Source organism: Hippichthys cyanospilos, chromosome 11, assembly GCF_059441005.1.
Source record: "Hippichthys cyanospilos isolate Australia breed blue-spotted pipefish chromosome 11, RoL_Hcya_1.0, whole genome shotgun sequence".
NCBI classification, from domain to species: domain Eukaryota; kingdom Metazoa; phylum Chordata; class Actinopteri; order Syngnathiformes; family Syngnathidae; genus Hippichthys; species Hippichthys cyanospilos.
In genome coordinates this window covers 4,570,014-4,587,501 of record NC_142379.1, presented here as the reverse complement: position 1 = coordinate 4,587,501, position 17,488 = coordinate 4,570,014, and the positions used below count along the sequence as shown (strand labels likewise).

The window sequence follows — 17,488 nt, the reverse complement described above, 5'->3', positions numbered from 1 at the left end:
TAAAGAAAAGTGAGGGAATTGAATCACAGAATCACAATGTTTTGGGTTTTTTTTTTAAATAAGATTTAAAAGTTAGGGTTGGGGATTCAAGAACTAAGGTTAAGTTTTAAAGTAAATTTTCAGGATAGGGTTTTCAAATTAACTAATCCTAGTTTGGAACTTGAAGCATTCATTTTTAAAAAATGGTTGCACATCAGGGTAAAATGTTTTACAAATCTTGTCAAAAATTGCAACAGGCGCGCCATAACAAAAACGTTGTTCAACCGCATCACACAGCAATTTATTTAATTGCACCGAGCCACAACATAATACGTGAAAGTTGCATTGTGAAGCCAAAAATGATTCATAAGCAGTCATAGAATGGGTACAATCCAATGGTGTGTGGTTTGTAGAACGCAAAAATAATTGTCCCGTTTCGCGAACTCTGTCGTGGTTGGTTGAGGAGTTCACCTCAACTGATTTAACAAGTTCAGTCAGCCAACTTGGCTCATGACGCATACTTCATTAGAGATTAAAAACCAAAACAAAACTTTTAAATCTAAAATCGCAAATTCAAGTCGACATATGAGTGAGGTCGCAAGAAAAAGGCTTGTGTAAACGAAGCCTCGTCAACCCCTTGTGGTGTATCCTTGCTCCATAAGATGGCGCTCTTCATTTAAAAATGAGTTTGCCGAGGCTTCCTTTTCCCGCTGCTAGCTTGGAATTCACACCACATCCATGCCCAGGCCCCTGGCCACCATGGTGAGGGCCCGCACGGCTCCGGACGTCCCGCCGCCGTCGCGCTCCTCCGGGGCCCCCCCGCCGCTCTCGTCCTCCACGTGCGGGATGGTGTTCATGGTGCAGTAGACGGGCGAGCGGCCCGGCCGGGGGCTGGAGCGCGCCGACGGATCCTCCGAGCAAGAGGACGAGGAGGAGGAAGAGGGGGAGGAGGGGGCCGAGGAGGCGCGCCCGGGAGCGCCCGCCCTCTCGCCTCGATTCCGCCGACTCTTGCGGAGGCCGGCGGCTTTCTTCTTCATGTTCTTCATGATCTCTTTGGTGACCTCCTCCGTCTCCACGCGCACCATGTTGAGCTTCAGGAAGCCGTCGACGTCCTTCCTGTACCTGCAATATAGACGGCGGTGCTTTCAAATGCGAGCCTTTCTGCGGATTTTTTTCTTTTCTAATCCGTGTTGCAAGAGAATTGACTGCTTTTCATGCGTGGATTCTGAAATGTGCATTATTATACATTTAATCAAGTTTGTGTCTTAAAGTGCATGGTTCAAAATCAATCATAATAAAAAAAATAAATAATTTCATTCTCGATGAGAAAATGAAGCATCGTGACTCGATTGTGATGCCTTATTTGCTCCTCTAGATGGCACTGTTGGTTTAACGATGAAATGAAATGGAAATCCGTTTCATTTTCAGTGCATCTTTGAATCCAGAGTGCGATGTAAAAGGGGAAAAAAAAAGGCTTTGTTATCCTATCACTTAACTTTCATTACAGGGTGTTTTACATTATTAATGTGCAACAATAAAAATGGCTTTGGAAAATATATTACGTGTACATTGTATGTTTTTTTTTTGAGTTAGGGAAGGTGAAATTCACAAAGTATTTTGTACAAAACGTTACGTAATGCAGCAAAAAAAAATGCAGCTTTAAATTACTTATTAATTCATTCATTCATCCTTTAAAAAAAAACACTTTACATGGTAATTATTTTCAAGGGGGGGCCTTACTATACAGTAACCATAAATGCTATTTTTAAAAACTCTCTCTCTCTCTATATATATATATATATATATATATATATATATATACACACACACACACACACACACACTATATATATATATATATATATATATATATATGTCGATGTGGCTGACCTGAATCTGGAATGTCCGGAAGGCCACTTGAGTTCATGTTTCTTCCGCAGGTGAAGAGTGAGCGTGTAGCACCAGGAGAAGACCTTGTCGCAAAGGTGACATTTGTACTTGGACACGCCCCCCACCTGCGCACGGCACCATCACAACATGACATGGCTGGCGTCTCCGAGCTCGGCGGAACGGCGATGGGCGAGCGGCCCGCTGACCCCGTGCGCCCTCTTGTAGTGTTGGCTCATGGTCTGGAAAGTCTGGCAGGAATAGGCGCATCCTTCCGCCGAGCAGCGGAACACCGAGCCCTGGTTGTGGACGTCCGTGTGCTTCTGGAGGTCTCGCTGGTTCTTGAAGCTGGCGCGGAAAACCACAAAGGGCACCTCTCCGCATCGTGCCGCCTGCGCGCCCGCGCGAAACGGACCTTTTGTCGCAAAAGTCGCAAGGGAAGGGCCGCTCGTCGCAGTGTCGGAACCTGATGTGGATCTTCAGGGCGGCCAGTGTGGTGCACGTCATGTCGCAGAAGGGGCATTTCACCTGATTTACTGCAACAAAATACATACGGTGCCTAGTATGTAAAATCGACACTTTTGATATTTGCTTTTGTTGTTGTGTGTGGTATAGTTTATGAAATATTAATACTCCATATTTTAGATGGATTTTAGTTTGAATGTATTTTTCTGATTACAAAGGATCCCAATGGGTAAGTGCGGTGGTTCTCAAACGTTTTTCATTGTGAAATATCTTATTCAGCCTAGTAATCCTTGTGTTATATAAATACATAATATATAAAAACAATAAATGAAATAAAATAAACAAAAACAATAATAATAAATATATAAATAAATAAATACAGTACAACAATTCTGACATTTCTATGTGATTGCAGCTGGACGTGCCAGATTTTGTGTACACAAATAATCATTGTCCAAATTTTGGACCATATAAAACCATTATAATTACAATTTTTGAGTTGCATTTTTACAGGATTTATGACATTGATTTTCCTGCGATTTTGGCAACATTGCGTTGAGCGGCGGTCAAGCTATGTCAGCAAACGGAAAATGTAAGTTGTCAGAAATACTGCGCCAGCACAAGAGTAACATGCCTAATTGTATTTACTCATGGAGAGAGCCCCCTGGCGGTGAGTAAAATAGCAGTTCAAACTAAATCAATATTTTGATTGCGTCTTCTTCTGTTCCCCTTTGTTTACAGGAATATTGCCCTCTAGTGGCTAGGAAAAAAATGCAAATAAACCGCACCGGACTATAAACCGTAGGCTTCGAGGAAAAAGGAGTCAAATTTACAGTAAATAAATATGTATAACTATTAAAATTGTATACAAACAAAAAAAATGTCTCTGAAAGAATTCGAATTTGAGACGAAGCGCCTCCGTTCGAGGCAAAATCTCACCGTGCTGTCGTACGTGATCCCTCAACAGTCTCTCGCTGGAAAACGTTTTGGCGCAGTGTTCACACACCAGGGACTCTACGGGAGCACAATTTGGAATATCAGCGCAACGGCGGGCCATCAGAACGGCGTTTTGTGTCTCCTCTCACCCACTGGCTGGGCCTGCCTGTGGAGGTGATCGAAAAGCTTGGTGTTGCTGGAGAACATGCCGCCGCAGTTGGGACACGCCACCAATCGTTCTTGCGTGTGACTGCGCATGTGTTCCCTCAGGCGGTAGCGGATCTTGAAGTAGGCGTCGCAGCCTGACGCCGGGCCGGCAGCGCCAGTGAGACGGGCGCGCGGGGGCGAAGGGGGCGGAGCGGCAAATCCTACCTGACCAGCGGCAGTGGAGCGCCTGCCGCTGATGCGAGAGCGGCCGCTGCTCGGCGCTTTCCACGTGATTACCCACGTGGCGGTAGAACCACTCGGGATTGGTGAAGCTGCTCTGCGGAGACAAACGCAAAACGGCGACCCGTCGCGAGCCTTTGTCATACAAGCATAGTTACAGTATAGTAATCTACTGTAATGCCTTTGCGTGTGGAAAAAGACTTGTTCTTTTAACTCATTCAATCCCAGCGACATCATTTTACGTTTTTATTTAAGGGGCCATAAAATCCCAGGAACCTTTTCATATGTTTTACAGTTTTGTTTTTTTGTAAATCAAGTTTGGCTAGAGAAGTGACAGGAAATGATCAAGTAATCAACTACTTCAGTTAATTATGTAATTAATTTAAACATTGGAGTAATTAATACGGATAAATCAGTACTTAAGTAATCAATTACTTTAGTATTAAATTATGTAATCACCTATATATATATATATATATATATATATATATATATATATATATATATATATATATATATATATATATATATATATATATATATATATATATATATATAAAATACACGCACACAAAGGTAAAAACTTGTAAATACGTGACTCAAATTTCATTTTAAAGAATGTGGGAGCAGGATTAGGATAGTTTTAGATTTGCTAGCTTTGATTTCATTTTGACTTATTTAAATTCGGTTTCAATTTGTTTTGAGAGCAGGTTGGTTAGTTTTTTAATAGTTTTCGTATCGTTTTAAGTTTTTTTCTGATATATGTCGTATTTGTTGAATGTAAAGTATTACATGGGTCATAATAAGTACTGCACTGTGTAAAAAAAAGTAACTCGAATTCCTTTTAGTGACTTTACTACATCTGCTTTAGAAAAAAAAAGTAAAATAACCCTAGGACAGTTATGTAACTACATAGTGTATACTCTACAATAACTTGTAGCGAGAGACCAAAAATTGTCCCAATGCTCTGAATTTTTGAATTTGAAATAGTCTCTGAATTCTTTATTCCTCTATGAAAGCAGATTGATTTGCTTTTTGTAGAAATAATGGTGAATAATAACCTTCACTTTTTTGTTGTATCCAATTGAATGTAGTTTTGCTAACTATTATTTCTGTCTTTATTTACACCATGTCCCAACTTTACTGGAATTGGGGTTGCATATGGGTTTCCACCTATCTTGTAGATAAAAAAAAAAAAGAAAAAGAGTGACGTACATCACAACCGTCCCACTGGCAGACGTGTCTGTCGGAGCCCTCGGGCAGCAGATTGTTGCTGTGCGCGGCCTGGGTGCAAGCGGGGAGGTCGGGTCGGGACCGGAGCAGCTGCGAGCCCACGTACTTGAGCTTGGCGTGGTAGTTGTGAAAGTACGCGTGCGCCTCCAGCTCCGCGGGGCTGCCCATGGAGACGAACTCGCAGCCGTTCCACAGGCAGGCGTACTCGTCTGACGAGCACAAAGAACTCCGTCATCTTTACAGTATCACAGAATTCCAATGAAGGTTTGTTTTTTTTTTTGTGAGATTTTACACACCCAGCTCCTCCAGGGTGTCCTTGTCCCCCAGGTAGTCCCTCAGATGAGCAGACATGTGATCGCTCAGCTCCTCCATGCCGCAGGCAGTGAAAGCGCACGACGCCCACTCGCACGCCACCTCAAAGGCGTCCAGCCTCTTGGTGGTCATCGTGACGAAAGCTTACATGCTGAGCATACAAGAAGACATTTTAGACAGCGAGTTACAACCAGAGAGCACTAAAAATGCTACGAGATCTGTAAAGTAGGTATTGGTTGGTCTGATTGGAGACAGCTAAGTGAGACAGACATCTATAAGAAATGCTTCAAAGGCCTTGCTCAAATCTTCGTAATCACGTGATAATGACGTAGGAAATTATCTAACTGGTTAAATATGATGGGAGTGAACAAAAAAATAGTAAATTACGATAAGAGAATCATTTGGGGGATTGTAACAGTTATTTGAACCTATCTGACCACCAGATGTCACCAGTGTGGCTATTTTATAAGACTTCGAGGCATTGACTTTATGCTAATTCTATAAGTCAAAGACCTTAAAATCTCTACAAAAAATGGTCGTTACGTCAAACGAATATTAGGATTTACCTCGTAAATGTCTGGTGCATTAGTAAAAAAAAAAAGCTTTTGTTTTCCCTAACGGCTAACTGCAGTTTTAGTAAAAGCACTCCGTCCATAATCCGAAATGTCGATCCCCACGAACTAGAAGTGCGATTAGCGGTCATCTCAAATATTTTGTCACGGTTTACCGATAAAAAAATAAATATAATATGCAAATATAATAGACCGCTAGCTAAAATAAATTACAACGCCACTTAAAAAGAGTAAACATTGGCCAACAAGCTTGCTGTTAACGTTGTAAACAACAGGTATTGGACATATTTTGGACTTCTCATATAAATAAATATTTTAGTTGTGGAAAAACATCGTTAAATTGGATTATTTCTTACAAGACTGTTAACTGGGGGAAATGTTTCTTACAATTATGTGACCATCGAGCCGCTCGTTCCCTCCTCTCGCTTGTTCATTGTTGTTTACTTCCGATTCCCTTGGCGTCAACCCGGAAATGATTCATTTCTTCTTCGTGGAATTTAAGAGTAGAACGATCTAGCACCAATCGAAACAGAGTCCTCTATTGAAATTTAGTTTTTTACACTGACCATAATAATAATAATAATAATAATAAAATATTTTACTAATCGGCTTTGACTTGATCACGAAGGAAAAGGCAACAAGAATCATAATTGGTGTGGGTGTTTTTTTTTTTTTTACTGTTAATTATTTATTCACTATCTCATGCTGCTCTGGAAAGACACTAGACAGAATCACTGAATAATTGATGCACCTTTATGTCAGGATGAATGATTCGCAGGAAAATGGATGATAACATCCACAATGAGTAAATAAATTGAATTAAAGTCAAATACAGTTGGGCACGTAATACAGCATGTCAGCCAGTGTTATTTAGGTAAATCTTAGAGTTAACAGGTGCTGAGGTACTGTCTAGGCAAGATATTTTTTTTTTTTTGACATTTTAATGCAATTTAATTCCTCCATACTTTTTGCTCTATCTTATAGTTTATAAATTAAACTTGTTAGTTTGGTTATTAAAGCGAGGACGGTGAATTTAAATCCCGTTTAGGTTTCTGATTTAGAAAAATGTTGACCACCTTTTACCAAAGACTTACTTATGACATTACATTTCTGATTACACCTAAAAAAAAATCGAAAATTTAAAAGTTATCTCTTTTAAACACATGTATTATAAATGATCACCATTTGCCCAGGTAAATGGTTGATGTTGACTCAGTTTGTGTTCTTTGTCTCTAGTCTCTTTCATCGCTAACAATGACAGTCACAAAAACACAAAAGAAGCCACAAGAATTAACATTCACTTTTTATTCTTTAATCCGTGTTCATTCCGAACAAGCTTAGAAGCGCTCACACGCACAAAAAAATAACAAACGCATCATTATCTGCATCCGTTCGTCTTTTTGTCCCTTCATAGCGTCTCTTCACTGTGATGGAAAAATGCGACGCCATCCAGGTTAAAGCGGGAAAAAAAACATGGCGGCCTTCAGCACCAGGGAGTGGGAGTGGACTGCGTGGCACTTTGTTGGCTTCTTTGTGGTGATGGTGGCATGGACACACACACTCACACACACATACACACGCATACTGCAGTGTGCTGGGAGGCACTCGGCGCATGTTAATGCTGGACGCGTTGATGAAGGAGTTTTAAAGGCACACTGAAAAGAAAAATAGCACAAATATGACCTTTAAATTGTAAAATTATGAGGAAGAAAAAGTCATAAAGTAATATATTTTGACTACTTTTTTTGCAATGTTACATGCTTTTAATAGTAGACATTTTGGTCAGGATATTAACTCATTTACTGAAAAATGTCACATTTTTCCTGTAAAGGTTTTTTCTTTTAAAAGTTATTTTCATTATATTGTCATTATATCATAACTGACGTTTAATCTGATAAGATTAGGGCTATAGATGATGTATTCTCTTTCTTTTTTTTAATTTTTGGAGGGTTTTACAATCATACTTTTCCTTCTCATATACGACTTTTGTCTCATAACATTGCAACTTTAATATTGTAAAAATATACCTTACTATTATAACTTAGTATGTTTTTTTTTTCATTTATACAAATTTATGCATTTTTTTTCTTGCAAATTATCTGTTTCCATGATATAACAATTGTATTTCATTAAAATATACAGTATAATATATCTTACCATATTTCCTTTTTTTTGCATATCATCAAGAAATTATTCTTTTAAAATTAGATTCTATTCAAGTACAATTATGACTAACGGTCATTATGATTAACAATATTTATCTTGTAAATTTGGACAATGTTCTCATACTATTATGACTTTTTCCTTGCTATGTTACAACGTTTTTCACTAATGTCATGACAGTTTTTTTTTTGTTTTATCTGTCACGGTATTTTTACTTTTCAGTGTGGCTTTAAGACTCCCACTCGAAATGACTGGTCTCGTGTGTAATTTTATTTTATTTTTCACATATTGAGTTGATAGCAGAGGGTGGGGGCTACAAGACTACAATCTCTCTTAAAACGATTGTTTCGTTATTAGTGTAAGAAGAAGGTTGCACCGGAAAGCACCTTGCTGGTGTGAGTTTACTTCATACTAGACTACTTATTTTGTAACTACTAGACATGCATATATTTCAAACAGCACAGCATATATGGACCCTAAAAAGCTCCGTGTACAAGCTAAAATGCATACTGTATATCGGGGTGGGGGAAAAGGGGGGGATTGCATGCAAGCTGCAGGGAATTCTAGTTCAATTGATTTGGTTTCTTAGCAACAAAACGGATGTAACTGGAGATCAGTCACTGATGGAAAAAAAAAAAGGAAACAACAGCCGAGGCACTGTAACGAGAAAATCGACCCTCCCCCCTCACAAAACGAGTTCTTACAATCATTGGATGTGGAGTTCCCGAGTAAAAATGCCCTTTTGTACACGTACAGCACACATAAACATGGCTCTTCAAGACTAATGTGCAAATTAGGTGCTTGATTAATCATAATTATAATCATACTTCACAAAGCAATTCCTAGAATAAAAAAAAGATGTGAATGCTGGAAAGCTGGGTGAAAAGATGGAGGATCATGTGGAACAATATGGAACGACAATAGAGGTTAAATACATTTCTGGAATGATTAAGAAAGGCGTTATTTTATATAGAATGAGGTCAAATATATATTTTTTTTAAAGTGCAATGGTGAGAAATGTGGAATGCTATTGATTGACATTCAAAAATGAGGACTGATGTGTAATTGTTAAAAAAAAGCGCTATTATTGGTGAAAAATCTGGAGTGATATTGAATGACGTTTAGAGATGGAACGATGTGGAATTGTATTGGTGAAAATGTGCAATATGTTTTTAACAAATGTGGAGTGATGTTGAATGACTTTCAAGGATGTGGAATGATGTGGAATTATATAGGTAAAAATGTGCAATATGTTGTAGGATGAGTACTGGTGAAAACGAGTAATATATTGTTAGGAAATGAGGAACTCTTGCTTGTGAAAATTGTGGGAATGATATGAAATCATGTTGGTGAAAATTGTGTAATATTCTGGTGAAAAACGTGGAGTGATATTGAATGACATTCAAGGATGTGGAATGATGGAGAATTGGTTAAAAATGTGACAAATATGATGTGATATTGAATGAGATTCAAAGGCATGAAATGATGTGGAATTAGTCTAAAGTGTGAAGGCATTTTCAATGACATCAAAAGATGTGAAATGAGATAAAATGTGCCATCTGTGAAAAATGTGGAGTGGTACTCAGTGACATTCAGAGATATTGAATGATGTGGAATTATACTGGTGAAAAATGTGCAATATGTTATTGATAAATTTGTAGTGATATCGAATGACGCTCATTGATGTGGAATGAAGAGGAATTATACTGTCGAAAATGCGGACTGATTTTTAGATAATTTATAAATATTGAATGATGTAGAAATACATTGGTGAAAAATTCGTTATATATTGTAGAAATATGAGGAATTCTTACAATGTGAAAATTGTCAGTGTGTTGAAATTACTTTTAAAGATGAACTGAATGCGCTATTCCTAATTTTGAAAGGGAATGATGTGAATCTGTCATTTTGAATTTGTCATTGGAAATGAATAATTATTTTTTGAGGGGAAAATGTAAAATTGTGGGGGGAAAAAATGAAATTGTCAGGATGAGAAAAATAACAGCACACACGTTATGAATATCTATAGTATGGCAAAATCAAAATGAAAAGAATCCGCCAGGAAATGTGGAAGGAGAAGCGTATCGAAAAACTACTACAAAAAGCACAATCCAGTAAAACAGTATACATTAGCATATTTGCAAATACTCCCAGCATCCGCGCAAAAAAGGAGCTCTGAGGTTACACACCTCTGCTCTCTCGTGCACACGCACTCACACACACGTTTGAGTTAAAGGTTTAATGAAGAAAAGGACAGTGAAGCGAGTGTACGTACAGGTTGCAAATAGCTTGACGGCGATGCGGATGTTACTGTTTAGCCTCGGCCAGTCTATTGCTGATCTCTTTGTTCTTCTTGGTGACGCCCGCTTCCGCCGCGCCCGCTTCTTCTTTCTTCCTGGACGACGCGGAAGCGGCTAGCAGCTTCTTCTCCTTGCTCTCCTTGGCCTTCTTCGCAGCTTTACCCGTCGTCGTTTTCTTTGGCCTGATGCGAGGCGCCGGCTTGTCCGTCTGCGGGGAGGAGAACCGTGTCACTTTCGGAAATGGTTTTAGTTTGTTTGAATATATGGTTTCAGCATGCATAGACTTAAAGCTGAGGCGTCAAACTCATTTTTAGCTTGGGTCACGTTGTAGTTATATTTTCTGTCAGAGGGCCGGAATGAAGTCAAATCAATTTGGAGTGTGTTCCTCACACACACTTACCAAAGTTTTCAGACCAGAGGCCGCTAAAAACTGGTCAAAAGAGAGATTGGGTGCAAAAAATGGTCCATTATTTTCTTTCCAAAATTTTTGAAAGTTTGGAAGGAAGGAAGGAAGGAAGGAAGGAAGGAAGGAAGGAAGGAAGGAAGGAAGGAAGGAAGGGAGGGGAAGAAGGGAAGAGAGGAAGGAAGGAAGGAAGGAAGGAAGGAAGGAAGGAAGGAAGGAAGGAAGGAAGGAAGGAAGGAAGGAAGGGAGGGAGGAATGAAGGAAGGGGAAGAAGGGAAGAGAGGAAGGAAGAAAGGAAGGAAGGAAGGAAGGAAGGAAGGAATGAAGGAAGGGGAAGAAGGGAAGAGAGGAAGGAAGAAAGGAAGGAAGGAAGGAAGGAAGGAAGGAAGGAAGGAAGGAAGGAAGGAAGGAAGGAAGGAAGGAAGGAAGGAAGGAAGGAAGGAAGGAAGGAAAGAAGGAAGGAAGGAAGGAAGGAAGGAAGGGAGGGAGGAATGAAGGAAGGAAGGAAGGAAGGAAGGAAGGAAGGAAGGAAGGTGGAAGAAGGGAGTAAAGCAAGAATAATTGAAGAAGGGAGAGAGAAAAGGAAGGAAGGGAGGAAGGATGGAGGGAGCGAGAGGAAAGGCAGGATGAAGGAAGGAGGGAGGGAAGGAGGAGGGAGAGAAAGAAGGAAGAAAGTAATGTGAAGGAAGGAAAGAAAGGAGAGAAAGAAGGAAGAAAGTAATGTGAAGGAAGGAAAGAAAGGAGAGAAAGAAAGAACAAAGAGATGTGAAAGAAGGAAGGAAGAAAAGGAGAAAGGAGTGTGAAGGAATGAAGGAAGGGGAAGAAGGGAAGAGAGGAAGGAAGGAAGGAAGGAAGGAAGGAAGGAAGGAAGGAAGGAAGGAAGGAAGGAAGGAAGGAAGGGAGGGAGGGAGAAAGGAAGCAGTGAAGCATGGAAGGAAGGAGAGAAAAGGAGACAGCCTGCAAGTTTGGTGTTTAAGCCAGCAAATGAGAATTTGGCGGGCCACATAAAATGATGTGGCGGGCCGGATCGGGCCCCCGGGCCTTGAGTTTGACACCTGTGACTTAACGCGTCTTATAGGGCTTCATGGGAGTTAGTGTAATGACAAGTTAACAGCACAAAAATGGCTCTTTGTGCTTTTTCTTGTGGGGGGAGGAGGTGACATGATGACTTCTTACACCTTCTATTAGTCTTTGTTAGGTGCAATATACTGTATGATTTTCTTGCTGTGGAGATAAAAGTCTACACACCCCTGTTCACGTGCCAAGATTTGGAGATACCAAGGTATCATATCATATACCTGCTGTCAGCCAAATGTTGATCTGTGCAGTGTAAAACTAACTGAAAAATGACATTTTTTTTACAGTTTTTGGTGATTAAAATCATCTTTCTATACGTCCGTCCTTTTTCAACCCATTCACTGCCGATGACGGATATAGCCGTCAGAGATCCATTTGGACTATGCCGCCTGTGAATGAGTTCAAAGAGGTGCTTTCATCAATTTGAAGCATCAACTATGCATAAATATTATGCATCCACAAAATTGTCATGAATGATTGACAGGATTGATCAAAAGAAATGAGGTGACGCAGGCATTTATTCATCATAAAAATATTAAGATAGTGATGGATGAGACTACAACTTGTAGTGCATATTTTGTGTGTGTAGTCTGGGGTGAGCCTCCATGCTTTTCTAATGGAAACACACCTGACTACAGCAGATTTAGAACAGAGCTGCTCTTAGCCTCTGACACGTCCTACGGGAACGAGAGAGGGAGGGGCTACATCAACACATGTTGACACAAAATATGGGACAATTGCTCCCGTCGCGCCTGCAATATTTTCAGCAATGCAACATAAGAGCCAATGGAAGCCTAATACCTCCACCAAGGCAAAATTGTCAAAACCATTCTTTTTTTGGCCAAAATAAAACAAGTACAATATGACAATTAATCATTACTATTAATTATCAAACATTTGTGTGTATATATAGAAGTAGCAGATTAAGTCAGATTTTTACGACAAGTATTGCATTTTTTTTCTTTCATATATATATATATATATATATATATATATATATATATATATATATTTTTTTTTTTTTTCTTTCATATATATATATATATATATATATATATATATATATATATATATATATATATATATATATATATATATATGAAAGAAAAAAAATGCAATACTTGTCGTAAAAATCTGACTTAATCTGCTACTTCTAGTTCACTACCGATGACGGCTTAAGGCGTCAAAAATATATTTTAGGTGAAATGGCAGTGAATGAGTTAAAAGGATAGCACATGAGACCCTTAAAAACCCCTTTAAAAAAAAAACAATCGACGAAGCTCGACCTTAGCACCATGTTTTGATTCTAATGGTTTTCTGAAGTCGTTTTTGGCATTTCATGTCAAGAGTGATAACCAATCACTTTTATTTGACAAATGCATCAGATACACAGGACTCTAACTAAACCTAAAATGAACCCCCCCAAAAAAACGTAAAAATGTTGTGATCTATTAATTCACTCAATGCCAGGGACGTGTTTTCACGTTTTTTAAGTCCAGACATTCAATCCCATGCACTTAAGTATCGATTTAATACTTAAGTATCTGGAAATTAATATCCTTAATGTACTTAAGTATTGATTTGATACTTAAATATCTGGGATTGAATGTCCAGGCTCTTAAAAAAAAACAAAAAAACGTGAAAATACGTCCCTGGCATTGAATGAGTTAAAACAAAGTGAAGAGTGTGTGTTTTGCGCATTGACCTTGGGGGGCTCCTTGCCGGGCTCGCTGTACAGGCTGCGTATCCTCCTGCGCTCCAGCAGCTTGTTGTCGGCCGACTGGGGCTTGACCTGCTCGCCCCTGAAGGTGGCGCTGTAACTGGTTTCCAGGCAGGTCTCCTTCTCGGCAGGGAGTTTGTACTGGGACGCCGCCTTGATGGGCTTGACCGGCTTCACGTCCTTGTAGGCCTTGAATTCAGTTCTGCAAATCAACATGGTTTAACGCATTGATGACATTTGTCCATTTTTGGGCATTTTACTGTCCAAAGAGGGGGAAAATTAGATGAGACACCACAAAACATTTTGAGGAGTGAAAGCCAAAAAAAACCATTCAGAAACGATTCAACTTCTACACTTCAAGAGCCATCTTTTGACTCAAACACCACAAGTCTCAGAAAAAAAATACAACTCCCGATTAATGTGTAGAGTGGAAGCTCTTTACTTTAGTAACAGCTCCAATGTCCCCGGGGAGCACTTTGCTTTATGGTCTCGGCTGTTCATTTGGTTAATAGTAACGACAAGAGTCAATAAACACACATGCAGTAGAACAGGAAGTTATTGACCCTATAGTAGCTAACAGGCAGCTCCACTAATATTTCCTCAAGGAATATTGTTGAATCTAATCAAGTTTGCTAAACTGTAAGCATAGGCAAATTTTCGTGGTTATTAATAACTATAGGAGTCTATTCACTACTTGTCATTCACAGCTATGACACAGGCAGTTTTTTAAATCCCTAACTAAAGACGGTTTTTGGTCAATTCAACCCCAGCAATACTTTGTTTCACTTGTCGTGTATGTGACGGATCAAATTTAGACAAATGTTCATGAAACTGTCAGCTGTGGTTGTAGGGCAGGCAATTATAAATGAGAACCGGCATCAGCCATTACAGAGTCAAGTAAAGCATGAAATTCCATCTAGTGGACATGATTGTTAATTGCACTCCCGTCCTCTGTATTAAACATGATGGTGTAATAAAGCCTAGGATTAAACCCTTTAGCTGTCTTATTTTTCGTGTTACACTTATATTACTATGTTATGTTTCAATTAAAGACACAATTACATGTAGACAGATAACATTATGCATGTGTAAATTAAATCATGGCAAGTGTTTGTTAACCTCAAATAGGAATTGCTAGGTTGCTAAAGCTAATCGCGATATCCAACCCGTTAGCATAGACAAATTTTGTTGTCTAAAATTCATACATTTAGATTATAATAAATGAGTAGTTATACTGTATACGCACACTTTCAATCCTAGATTATTAGAAAGAAAAAAAACTTTAGGGAGGCGAGGCAATTACTCGATTATTCGACTGAATAATCGATAGGATCATTGAAAAAGATTGAACAGTGGTAGCCCTAGCTTCGAAAAACAGGCCGATTAGGGCATAAATATTCATCACGTCTCTGCTAATGAGCTTCATTATTAACCGTCCACTGTGTAAAGTACATCAGCCTGCTCATAATAGTCTTTCCAGCTAATAAAGCTTAACTGCTCATCACACCATATTCTTATTCACGTCTTAAGCGGGAAGACATAATCATGGGGCTGGCGACTTCCATGCGACCGACCTCCCAGCAGTTTATTGAATTATTTAATTTTGGCCTACATCAAGTTTCGTGAGGATGTGAATGTGATTATAGAGAGCAGCATGCAGGAGGACCGTGCAGAGAATCTTTTGCTAGCTTCATCGGTGCTACATACATCAAAACATTGATTTGCTACTACTGGGAGTGATGCCAAGGAAGGAGAGGCGGATCGATACATTTGTCTTATCTTTACGGAAATATCATTCATGGAGGTCGGGGGGGGGACTTGTAACAGGAGAACGTGCAATTATGTTGCATTCGAGGAAGGTGGGAAGTTACGCTTGCAGTGATTCAGTTACGAAGTGGATGTAAACAAAAAAACATAGTTTCATCGCATCGCGTTTGACCTCCAGGAAAACATGTTTTGTCATTTCTATTATTTAAATAAATAAAGGAATATCTTACTTTCAAAGCGTATATTTTACCGAATGACTTCAAGCTGAGGCATAACAGCATTTTTTCACGATTTTCAAGACGGTAAAAATCACTGTTTTATGTGAAGGTACTCGGAAGAATTAAAAGTCAGGATGAATGAAATTATACAAATCTATGTTTAGAATTTTGTAAATCTGGTTTTGCTGAGTGGGTGGCCATTGTTATGAGTTGTAGTGGTAGCTAACAAAAACGTTTCTTCACAATGATATGCTCTATTTGGCTCCATAACGTCTAAATGTAGTTTCCTTATTAATGCCGATGTAGAATATGAATTAAGCGAATTATTTTTAAAAAATTACCAGTTTTTAACCATCTAAGGCAGCAGGCATTTGAAAATGACATCACAGATGCTCAGGAAACGACCAATCACAACACACCTGTTTTCTGAATTTTTGATTATAATTTTTGCAAGATGAGCAAAAAAATTGCATTGGACAATTTCTTATGGCTAAAATCTTACGCCCAAGTCCGCCGGCTTTGAGTAAATTTTATGTTATTTGCTGTATTGCGTGGAAGGTAAGTTTGCTCAGGGAAGCGAAGAGAATACAAATTTTATTGTATTGCGTTACTATTCGCATAACATTAAAATGTTGTGTACCGGTAGTACTAATATTGGTATCAATACTTGGTATCAGTGAATACCCAAGAGTTGCGTATTCGTCCTGGTATCGTTCTGAAAACAGTGATATCCTACATCCGTAATTATAATTGCACATAAACCACAAAATATTATAAATGGCGTTAAATGTCAAAGTGATGTAGCGTTCAGGGACCGTGAAAAAAAAAACGTTATTGCGAAACTTGAATTAAGGACCTACCAAAAAGAGGAGAAGGTTCTAAAATGTCTCGGCGTTACCTGTAGCTGCTGCTGGAAGTGCTCATGGTCTCCTTAATGTGCCTGTTGAGAGCGTCGGCGGCCGCCCTGCCTTTGCCACCGCCGGACGCCTCTCGCTCTTTCCGGTCTGCGGACTTGTCCCTGCCGGCCTCTTTCTCCTGGAGCTTCTCCTCGATCTCGCTCTTCTCGGCGCCGCTCTCGACCTCTGCGGCCGCTCGCTCCGTTTTGACAGCGCCGGGGCCGGCTTTGGGGATCCACGGATGGTCGTGCTTCTTGGGGATGGGCCACGCTTTGTAGTCCTTCTGGTACTGGGTCTCCGGGATGAAGGGCCCGGCCGCTGGCTGGTACTCGTCGCGGGGCTTGCAGCTGGGCTCCGGACGCACTCTCCACGCCTTAAAGTCTTGCCGCATGACGGAGGAGGAGGCGTCCGACGAGGCGGCGGCGGGCGGTGCCTTGGCGGCCTCCGGCTGCAGGCTCTCCGCCGCAGCGGCCCCCCTCGGCTGCTTCTGCTGGACGTCCGAGTATTTGGTGAAGACCAGAGGCACGGCGATGTCCGCCTTGTCCAGTTCGCTCCAGAAGCGGTTGATGCAGCAAGCACGCGTGATGCACGGCCACGCCATGGTGGTGCTGATGCAGGCCTGCTTTGCTCCTTGCGAGGATGGCGGAGGGTTCGACGGACGTGCTGAGGCTGCACGCGTCAAGACGACCCCACCCACGGTTTGCACCTGAACGCAAGTGCGCCTTTGAGCCAGCAGAGGGTGGAAACCGCGCTTGGCTTCGCGGGGCTCTCCGCCGGACAGAAAATATGGGCATACTTTGGAAAAAAAAAAAAAAAAAAAGCCCCGAGCTACTATGAAAAAAATAAAAAACTGAATATCACCTGAAGCGTCCAAGCAATTATTTTATCTTTTTTTTTGTGTGTGTGAAAGTCACTTGTTATAACCCCCACATACTCACGACTCGCCACACGCGGACATTCCTCTCCCAATATTTGTCAACAAATAGCTTTGGGGGTTGTTGGATTGGATTTACAGGTACATGCCCACCAAATTTATTCTTCTTCTGTCAAATTGCATTACATTTCTGGAGTATTTTTATGCTCGATAAGTAATCGCATATAAAAATCCAGAAATGTGATGGAATATATAATTATCAGATTTATGCCACTTTCATGTTACATTTGTTTTACTTT

The 17,488-nt window shown here is 40.1% G+C and overlaps 2 protein-coding genes across 3 annotated transcripts; both read right to left on the bottom strand.

The window, feature by feature from the left end:
- Window positions 1-255: 255 nt before the first annotated feature.
- LOC148415506 (histone H4 transcription factor) lies at window positions 256-6,231 on the bottom strand. Its single transcript, XM_088426794.1, has 10 exons — window positions 6,159-6,231; window positions 5,184-5,350; window positions 4,870-5,096; window positions 3,640-3,751; window positions 3,417-3,569; window positions 3,271-3,345; window positions 2,282-2,402; window positions 2,076-2,214; window positions 1,870-1,994; window positions 256-1,101 (listed from the first exon to the last, which is right to left on the bottom strand). Exons 2-10 carry the CDS (start codon window positions 5,329-5,331, stop codon window positions 705-707), a joined length of 1,497 nt encoding a protein of 498 aa, XP_088282920.1. The 5' UTR covers window positions 5,332-5,350; window positions 6,159-6,231; the 3' UTR covers window positions 256-704.
- Window positions 6,232-7,061: 830 nt separating this feature from the next.
- On the bottom strand, window positions 7,062-17,079 carry map6b (microtubule-associated protein 6b). Of its 2 annotated transcripts, XM_088428442.1 has the most exons (4): window positions 16,318-17,079; window positions 13,420-13,636; window positions 12,343-12,391; window positions 10,331-10,442 (listed from the first exon to the last, which is right to left on the bottom strand). In XM_088428442.1, the coding sequence occupies exons 1-3, from the start codon at window positions 16,914-16,916 to the stop codon at window positions 12,347-12,349; spliced, it is 861 nt and encodes a 286-aa protein (XP_088284568.1). In that variant the 5' UTR covers window positions 16,917-17,079; the 3' UTR covers window positions 10,331-10,442; window positions 12,343-12,346. The 2 variants fall into 2 exon arrangements, with proteins under 2 accessions (XP_088284567.1, XP_088284568.1); XM_088428441.1 differs by lacking the exon at window positions 12,343-12,391 and having other exon boundaries at window positions 7,062-10,442; window positions 16,318-17,075.
- Window positions 17,080-17,488: the final 409 nt, after the last annotated feature.